At 30.2% G+C, this 10,126-nt stretch overlaps 1 protein-coding gene across 1 annotated transcript; it reads left to right on the top strand.

Moving 5' to 3' along the window:
* Positions 1–1,497: 1,497 nt before the first annotated feature.
* On the top strand, positions 1,498–4,088 carry LOC115875239. Its single transcript, XM_030890659.1, has 3 exons — positions 1,498–1,788; positions 2,369–2,618; positions 3,608–4,088. The coding sequence occupies exons 1-3, from the start codon at positions 1,741–1,743 to the stop codon at positions 4,039–4,041; spliced, it is 732 nt and encodes a 243-aa protein (XP_030746519.1). The 5' UTR covers positions 1,498–1,740; the 3' UTR covers positions 4,042–4,088.
* Positions 4,089–10,126: the final 6,038 nt, after the last annotated feature.

The raw sequence follows: 10,126 nt of genomic DNA, 5'->3' as shown, positions 1-10,126 counted from the left end.
TTTTATTAATAATAACACCTACCAAATTGTATACCTTAAAGGTTGATTAATTAACTTTAATCTTAATTTTTTTAAACCAGTACCTTTTGACATTATTTTTCTGCAGTACTAAAATCCATTATTTACCTATCGTGTGATGTCGATATTTTACAGCTACTCCAGTTTTAGTATGTGTTTAGTTTGATCCTTCTACCATATAATACGAGATGCACTTATCTACGACGAAATGGTATACAAACTTTATCGATGGCAACTTCATTGGTGTATAAGACTTTTTCTGCCTGGGCAGCGAGTATTAACCATAAACTGTGCTCTGGGTCTACAGTTAATTTTTCACTCGATTTTTCCTCCACTTGACTTCAAAGACACACAAAACACACGTAATAATACGAATCAAAATACCATCATCTTCCAGAACGCAGGGTATTTAACAAAAGTTGACACAAAAATTATAACCTATAATTTGGCAAGACTTTGACAAGCGTCAAAAAATGACAAAATCTAAAGAGCGAGTTCATACGCATCGGCGTCCGTGTGTCGTTCATCGTTCCGTCAAACCAACCAAATTGAAATACGATCTGTCATTTTTAAATAAACCAATAAAACTGGTTAAAAACAACACGACACGACGCATGACGGATTTATATTTAAACCCATCCATAGATAACTTAAAAATTACTAGAAACTTTTTTTAGTAAAATAAATAGATTGGTATGGGACGTCATCTGCTTTTCTTCTGTCATCGTCTGTCGAAATCTTACCTGAGAAAAAAAACAGAGTATATATTCTAGAGCTGTTAATAAAAATATCCAATGAATAACGTCAAAATGTGGCTAAATAAAACTAAATCGCGAACATTTTTACTATAAACTAAGGATGAAGTAAGTATTGTCAAATAACAGTCCTCATATAATGTCCTAAAAATATTCTATAATGCTCCCAACATCATCCTTGTATTATCCTAGAAATATCCCAAATAATCGTAAAAGGTTTGCCTAGGGGTGTCTTGAAGATTACTTTTTTTGTCCCATCTGGATATCCCATAACTATCCTCCCCTGGTTTTTGGATATCCCTAAGATATTTACTATATCTTGGTGGATATCCTCAAGATATCGATAAGATTGTGTTGTGTTATATGGGTAGTCTGTATAAACAACTTACAAATTTTGAAGTATTTGATTAATCACATTTTAGAATGTAGGACCACCCTGTTTAAGAGACTACTTCTTCTACAATTTTCTGAAGTATATAGTTTCACACTGTGATTTATAACGAGCTAGGTATGGTGCTAAGTAATCTACATAACGAAATAATATAGGTACACCTATTATAATAAGTGTTATTATATTTTTCTACGATTTTTCTTTTGCCTTGCCGTCAGATACCTATTTATCTTTTTTTTTAAATTATTGAATAAGGAAATCCAATTTGATTTTAATATTAAAAATTTATAAGATCGTACATCCAATCGATTACAACAATTACACATTTTTAATATTTAAAGATTATTTTTTGCATTTGAGTGTAGTAAATGTAATTAAATACATATTTAGTTTACTTTGATTTTGATTTAGTTTTATGTAAAATTTACGGTATTTTGTTATTGGCAAATTATAATTAAGTGCTTTTTATTGATATGCTGATTATCTCTTATGATAAAAGATAAATCTAAAGCGCTACACGGATCTTAACATGCAGAAGTACGAATATTTTATTTTGAATCATCTAGTTTTCAGAAAATGTTTAAAAATACTCTTGCATTACTTTTATTTGTTCTAGCCTGTCAGGTATGTCTTTATTTGATTAGATACTCTTCTTTTATACAGGGTGATACAGTTTATAAAAAAGGTTAATTTTTTCATGTGTTTTTGTAAAATTTCGAATGTTATAAAATTATGTGAAAATCTGAATTAGAACACCTGATATGGGGCTTTTGCAGATACACTCATGGATCACCCTGTATATAACCAAATTGTGTGTGCACTATGTGCGCATATTTGAGGTGGAACTTCTTACTAACAGCTATTAAATTGACATGTTTGAAATGTTGAAAAAGTAATAAATTATACAAAAAATACGCATAAAAAATAGTTTTTGGGTGTATTAAATAGTTTTTTACGTGTAAAAATAGTTTTTTTACGTGTAACAAATAGTTTTTTATACGTGAACAATATTTTTTTGGTAGTAACAAATAGTTTTTTTACGCGTAAAAAATAATTTTTTCATTTATTACTTTTTCAACACTTCAAACTACCCTTTTTCAAGCATGTTCTTCAAATCCTCTAGTTTAATAGCTGTTAGTAAGAAGTTTTACTTCAAATATGCGCACATAGTGCACACACTATTTTTATTTTTAATTTTCTATAGTCGTATGCTGATAGTGACCAGGAGAAACCGGTTGAAAATATAGTTGATTATATAAAAAATGCCTACCACACATTGTTGCAAAAAGTTGAAGAAGTTATCGAGGATTCCAATTCTACTTTAAATTCTGCTTTGAATGAGTTAAGAGATGTTGCCACAGATGTCGAATTAGCAGTAAAATACAAAATAAATGGGACATTTGCCCAATTCCAAGAAGAAATGGATAAAATTAACGAAATGGCCGAAGAACGAGGTTGGTAAAGAACCCGAAACTTTAAAAACACAGCGTGTCTGGACCCATGCATGCTTATAGTTTTTGTTTTTGTTTTTGTTTTTGTTTTTGTTTTTGTTTTTGTTTTTGTTTTTGTTTTTGTTTTTGTTTTTGTTTTTGTTTTTGTTTTTGTTTTTGTTTTTGTTTTTGTTTTTGTTTTTGTTTTTGTGTTTTTTTTTTTTTTTTTTTTTTTTTTTTTTTTTTTTTTTTTTTTTTTTTTTTTTGTTTTGTTTTTGTTTTTGTTTTTGTTTTTGTTTTCCTGTTTCTGTTCTTTGTTTTTGTGTTTTGTTTTTGTTTTTGTTTTTGTTTTTGTTTTTGTTTTTGCCCCTTTTGTTTTTGTTTTTGTTTTTTCTTTTTGTTTTTGTTTTGTTTTCTTGTTTTGTGTTTTGTTTTTGTTTTGTTTTTTGTTTTTTGTTTTGTTTTTGTTTGTGTTTTTGTTTTTGTTTTTGTTTTTGTTTTTGTTTTTGTTTTTGTTTTGTTTTTGTTTCTTTGTTTTGTTTTGTTTTTTGTTTTTGTTTTTTTTTGTTTTTGTTTCTTTGTTTTTGTTTCTTTGTTTTCATTTTGTTTTTGTTTTTGTTTTTGTTTCTCTTTGTTTTTGTTTCTTTTGCTTTTGTTTCTTTTTTGTTTTGTTTCTTTGTTTCTTTTTTTCTTTTGTTTTTTGCTTTTGCTTTTGTTTTTGTTTTTGTTTTTGTTTTTGTTGATATTTTTTGCAATAAATACCGTCCTAAGGGTAGTTTACTCTTGACTCAAAAAATATCACACCCCATTAAAACGTACGTCTATGAGGTATCATATTTCTTCCCTGGGCAAAATGTACGTCTTATAGCCATACAGTCTCCTGCCAAAAATGAAAAAGATCGCTCAACAAACAACCAAGATATTGGCATGTATCCATCTTAAGTGGGACACCCTGTATATTTTTTTGAACATTCCATAGATAGAGATCACATCACACATCTACAATTTTTTAGGTATAGATATTGAAAACTGTAGAAACTACGAGTTGGAACTCAATCAACTTCCCAACAAGATCCTGGACGAAGTACTGAAATGCACAACAAGCATTATCGATCAAGTTCAGGTCAATGCTACAACAGCATTGAACAAAGCGTCCCAAATAGTGCAAGACTTCGACAGCATCGAAACCAAAATTAACGAATGCAGCACAACTGCCAAACCCAACGATTGCTACAACAAATTGCTGGCCAAATTGGAGATGGACGTCATAGATGGACCTAAACAAATTGAAAAGTATATTCAGCAAGCTGTCAAAACAATTACCGAATCCAAGGAAAGCATTCAACAATGCGATACAAATGTTGTGAAGAGTATACCGGAGCAAGCTGCAGAAATTCTTGATGATTTTGCTCTTTGTTTACTGGTGGATCATACGAATCACGTGTGAATGAAAGATATATTTGAAATAAATATAATTTGTTTTACACAGTGTCACATGCTTTTTTATTTATTGACTAGCGTGTACCCGCGACTTCGTTCGGGTCGAAATAATCATTTGTAATGGTGATGATAAAGCAAAGCAAGAATTTCCATTAACATACAAACTGGATAAAATTTTCTCACATTTATGTCAGCATAAGAAAAAACAATATGGCGATATTATTATATAACTTGGTAATATTTGAGGGGTAGTTTCATCTCGTTGGAATTTGACTTTCGAAAAATCCGTTTGCCAAAACCTAAGCTTTTACGTCAAGCAGTTTAAGCAGAATCGCGGTTAAGAAAATTACCCGAACCTTTTTAGAACATCCCTGTATGATTTTTTTAAAAAATTTCAAAATATGTAAAAAAACCAAATAAATTATGCTTGTCCAAGCGTTTTCCCGAAAGACTAACCGTTTTTTAAATAACAAATATTGTAATATTTGAGGGGCGTTTTCACCCTCTTGGAATTTGAGATTCGAGAAACCCCTCCTTATCGAACCTATACACCCCACAGCCAAAAATCAGGTTTAAACGTCAAGCAGTTTAAGCAGAATCGTGATTACTCAATGGTCATATTTTATGAAACACCTTGTATAAATTAATAAAAAATCTTAAAATATGTAAAACAACAAAATGAAATATACCTGTTTAAGAGTTTTTCCGAAAAACTCACCGGTTTTTAAATAAAAAATATTTTAATATTTGAGGGATAGTTTTACCGCCTTAGAATTCGAGTTTCGAAAAATCCCTTCTTATCGAACCTCTACACCCTAAAGTCAATCTGTTTTACAAAAATGAGCTTTTTACGCCAAGCGCTTTAAGCAGGATCGTGATTAATCAATGACCAGATTTTTCGAAACATCCTGTATACATTTTTAAAAAATCTTAAAATATGTAAAAAAAAACAAAATAAAATATACGTGTTTAAGCGTTTTGTTGGAAACTTGACCGTTTTTTAAATAAAAAATATAGTAATATTTGAGGGATGGTTTCACCCTCTTGGAACTGGAATTTCGAAAAATCCCTTCTTATCTAACCTCTACACCCTAGAATCAACCTGTATGCCAAAATTGAGCTTCTTACGTTGAGTGGTTTGAGCAGGATCGTGATTAATCAGTATGTCAGTCACTTAAGGATTTTATATGTTAGCACAGATAACACATAATCCAGATGGCCATTGCTTACGGAACAGCATGTTTTCGATGAGACAGTTCCCTATTAATGACACAGAGGGCGCCTATAGCCAAATTAATAATATTTTTAAAACGAACGAATTTGGAGTCACGCCACGGCCACGCGATGTGAAGCGACGTAGCCGGTTGTTCACATTTATAAGCAAATTCCCGGTCAAACCCAGGGAAAATGTATATTCGGACTTTAATACTAGACAATTGGATATGAAAATACTAGTCGCAGTGGATGTTTGAAAGTCAGAATTTGTGTTATCTGTGATATTAGTATAGATTTAGCTGAATATGTTATTTCTGGTGTTAGTTTTAGCTAAGAATACTTAAATGCTCCTGATTTTATCTATTCTGGATTTTTTATGTGGATATGTTAAAGACAGTGTTTACAAAACTCGACCAACTATTGTCGACAACATGAGAGTAATTATTGTAGCTGCTTTTCGAGATAACACTCCACATATGCCTTTTAAAATGAAAAGATCCTTTTGAAAAGACAATCATTTTATGCAGTTAACAGGAAAGGAAACATTTTGAGGATTTGATTTCATCTAGCTAATTTTTGTCACATAATTATAGGTTTATATCTAGTTTTAATTCTGTAATAATTAAAATATGTTTTAAACATGTATCTTTTTATTACCTTTAAGTATTTGACTCTACATTCTTTATTTTTTGTTAAATTAGCAAAAGGTATATCCACAGACTAACGTATATCACAGCCACCTATATTTTATCAAATAATAAAGATCTACTGATGCAAAATCATAAAAATGAAAATATCTAGGAAAAATTTTGTCTGAGGGGTAGGCAACCTTAATAATATTTTGAAGATATATAAATTCCCCATTGAAAGCCGGAATAATAACTGGGTGTTCTATTTAAAATAAAGGAGTAACTTGCTTTTAAAAGTGACTAATGTTCCATAATAATTTTGTCTCACCCTATATATCTTTTCGGGTCAAATTTCAATTTGGTTTAACATACAATGGTTACTGTAATTAAATATCAGGCTATACAAGGTCAACTAAAATTTAGGTAGCTGTTATCGAAATTTAAAATTTACTCTTCATTTTCACAAAATGTGAAATATGTCAAAATCCTTAGATTTTAGGTATGTGCTTCTTTAATAAAATTGACCTTTATTTTTGGATTCTAGGAAATCAATTAATATATAGGGTGTTCCAATAGAAAAAACACAAATTTGATGTGTAACTTTTTTTAGGGACGCCCTGTATAATTCTATATATTTTTATAAAATGCTTTCAGTTAACCTGGCATGACATGCCCAATGGGTCATATTTTAACATAGCGAATTTGCGCATCTCAATAGTGTACCTTTTTCATTTTATATTCGTTTAAAAATTTGCCCCATCTCAAATACTCCAATTCTTCGTTATGACGAAGAGACGTATGTTGAGATAGAGCTCTTTGTTATGTCAATTATTGTTATACCAATTGTTATACCACAAGAAAGATGGAATTTGAGATAGGTCCATTTGTTTTAAGATATGAAAATGCATGCTAGAGAAAATCATACCATTCTACCTAATTATTTTCTGACGGTTGCTTGGGACAAAATAAAACTTCTATCATGGCAGCAGCTCTCTTTTACAGTCTATTTTTTGCCAAAAACCATTGTTAAAATGAGCTAGACTCTGCACATAGCTGTATCGGGTATGCAAAAGATTGTCCGAGAATAAATGGCCGAATAAAAGGAAAATTTTGATCGAAAGCAAAACAACGAAACGAAAATTGTCCTAATTAAAAAAAAATCCCGAAATCATAATTTCTCTAAGAACATTTTAGCGAACCAAAAATTTGCCCGAAAAATACAATAATTTTTATCTCATCATTGTCAGGCCATTGGCATTGTCATCCCTACCAATTTTTGAAAAATTTTATTTTGTCTATCATCATCCAGCATAAACACATAGAATGGAAGTCGAATTTGTTATTATTGAACAGGGAAAACAGAAACTGTTACTCCACAGTTATTTGTATAAAAAAAAACGAATGAAGAAACATGTTTTGTTTTTGTTTAGTTTGGTTTTTATTATATGGACCGTGAGTTTAAATGCCCTGTATTAATGCCCTCAATTAACTAAAAAATTACTATAAATATATTAGTTAAAAATGCATTTTTGTATAAAAAACAATATTATTAAAATAAGCTAGATAAGAGTATTTTAATTGATTATTGTCTTTGCTTCTGGCATGAAAATTGTCTTTGTTTTCAATTGATCTAATCCAACGCGAATAAAAGTACTTAAAAATATTTGTTTCTGATTTTTTGGCGGTTTTCAGATTTTTTCTTGTATGTATGTATTGTATTTTCTTGTAAGAAATTCCATAATGTGAATATTGTATCATTTTTTTTCTTATTAAGAACACTTTACCGTCATTTTTAAATTTATTTTACATGGGCGTTTCTATACTATTCGTTCGGAAATAAATTTATTATTATTATAACAAAAAGGCCTATCTCTATTAAACAACTAAAAATAAATTATTTATTAGAATTTACGCTCAATTTATCTTCAGAACGTTTCCTCAATGTTTCCGTTTAAGTGTTAATACAAAAACACTATTAAAAAATTAAAGACTTTACATTTATTGGCCAAATAAAGTAAGAGATTCTCTTTAAACTGCTCTCCTGAAAAGTAGCAAAAATCGAGATATGCCTTTTCGTCATAAAGCCGACTATATGCTCCCAAAATTTTATTTCGATATAAACTACCGTTCTCCTTGGAGCTTCCGCGGCGTATGAGGGGCGCCACACTGTATGTAGTAAAAACATTACAAAAATTATGGCGAATGCGCCAGGTTCAGAGCTCTTGAAGCGGGTTTTAAAATTAAATCGAAATCAGGCTTAAAAAGATAAAAAAAATTGATAAAAATATGCTTACCTGTGAATAATTTATTGAAACCTCTACACCGTTTCTTGGCAATGGATAAAAACAACGTTTTATAGAGATCATTAAACCGAGGGTAGGACAATGTCCTTTTGGCCAGGTATACAAACAGTCATTTTGAATGCAGGATCTGAAACCTGAAAATAAACATACAAAATACTTTGATTTTGTTTTTTATTTGCCTACATTTTAAATTCTGGTCTCATTTGCATAAGATACCTTTTAGTACACTCCCCTGCAAAAGATCTACCTTAACCTACAGGAGGCCCTCTCTGTTGATTCCCGCATCTTTTATAATTTTTTCAAATACTACACTAAACAGTACTGGAGATAGTGGATCCTCCTGTCTTAATCCGTCCCTGATTATAAATTTTTCCGTTGTTTTCTTGTTTACTTTGACTTCATTTACTGTCTCTTGGAGTGTCAATTTTATCATCTTGGAAAAAAAGCTACCTTAACCTTCTTAAATTTTTTATCAAATTATAATGTTTCATGAAGTTTTGATTGAACGAATGAGGAAAGAATTATTCTTTCTTGAGGAATAATGAAAATAAACTTCTGTAGAGTCTTGTGGTTGCCTACGTTGCACGACAACGAAGAAAAGTTGAAAACAATTAAGGCGGTGAAATTTTTGGCGGGCAGTATATATATTTGTTTTTTAGAAGAAATATTCTCCAAACCAAAATATTCAACAAAACCTCTTAACATTTTTTAGTTTAATGTTTTGTTATCATTCATTATTTCATGCAAAGAGGTTTACACAAAAAAAATTTGATTTCATTTTTACATAAATATTCTATGTTATCTATGTGTGTGTATCTATGCTGTTTGAAAATTTCTTAAAAGATAAAGTTTAAAAATAAATTTGATTTAATTTTGTTCTGCAAATATTTACTTTAAATGATAATTATTTGAAGTGCTTATTAGTATTCTGTTTGCTTTTTGTGTATATTATACAGAATACTACTTTAGACTAAGTGGACCCTAAATCTGAAAGCAGCACAATGATCTAACACCCAAAAATATAATAATGTTATAGGTAATTATTTATATCTCCAAAAAGTCCTCTATGGGTATTTCGCCGCTGCAAGAAAATCTACAAAATAAAATAGTTATTTTTCGTAAACACTTCTGCGTTAATCAAAAATGGAAACTAGTTAATAAGTTAATACACAATATACATACATACATACAACTTACAATTCCATACATACGAGGCGTTTCGGAAAAAATAAGAAGGATAGGAAAACAATATAACATACGAACATCTTTCAAAACTCAAAATACACTTAGATCCATTTTATCACATACTAAACCAATGAATACAGAACAACAAACAAAAAATATCAAATACCATGCGAATGCGTTAAATTTTACATTGGTGAAACATCTAGACCCTTAAACGTTCGAATTAAAGAACATAAAGATTATTATTTAAGAAAAATGCTGACAAATCTAAGATTTACAGCCATTACTCGCTGACGAGTATTCGACTGTTGACTGAAGTGATTCGACTGTGACTGAAAAGCCCGATATGTGATGTTATCTACCTACCGCACTCCGGACATTCAAAAATCTCATTGCTTTGTCACAAATTACCTATAACAGATGCGAAAGAAAGCGACTGCATCGGAAACCGCTCGGCAAACCCGACACGCCTATTGAGTGGTGTAAATACACCAGTCGTTTAGTCCGGAAACCTATGCTGTGTCGTATTCGCTTGCTGGAATGACATAGTGCGTGGTTATATGTTTCTTTTTAAAAACGCGTTTAGGATTTTTGTTGAACTTTTGAACTGTTATTTCTAAGTTTTGGTAATTTGTATATCTTATTTAAAATGGGATGCAAATGTGTTTATTTATAAGGAAAAAAAAGATATTTATAGTATAAAAAATTAATTTATTTAACAAAATTTAATTAAAAATGCGACAAAATAGTTACCTTTCTA

The sequence above is a fragment of the Sitophilus oryzae genome, unplaced genomic scaffold (genome assembly GCF_002938485.1).
Source record: "Sitophilus oryzae breed Bouriz unplaced genomic scaffold, Soryzae_2.0 scaffold_1356_pilon_pilon, whole genome shotgun sequence".
In the NCBI taxonomy this organism is placed as follows: Eukaryota; Metazoa; Arthropoda; class Insecta; order Coleoptera; family Curculionidae; genus Sitophilus; species Sitophilus oryzae.
This window is presented reverse-complemented; position numbering and strand designations above follow the sequence as displayed.

What these genes read in the sequence shown, in the direction of transcription:
- LOC115875239 (XM_030890659.1), top strand. Translation starts at nt 1,741, where the DNA reads ATGTTTAAAAATACTCTTGCATTACTTTTATTTGTTCTAGCCTGTCAG. An exon ending in TATTTGTTCTAGCCTGTCAG is followed by an intron (nt 1,789 to 2,368) that starts GTATGTCTTTAT and finishes AATTTTCTATAG; the next exon opens with TCGTATGCTGATAGTGACCA. An exon ending in CGAAATGGCCGAAGAACGAG is followed by an intron (nt 2,619 to 3,607) that starts GTTGGTAAAGAA and finishes ACAATTTTTTAG; the next exon opens with GTATAGATATTGAAAACTGT.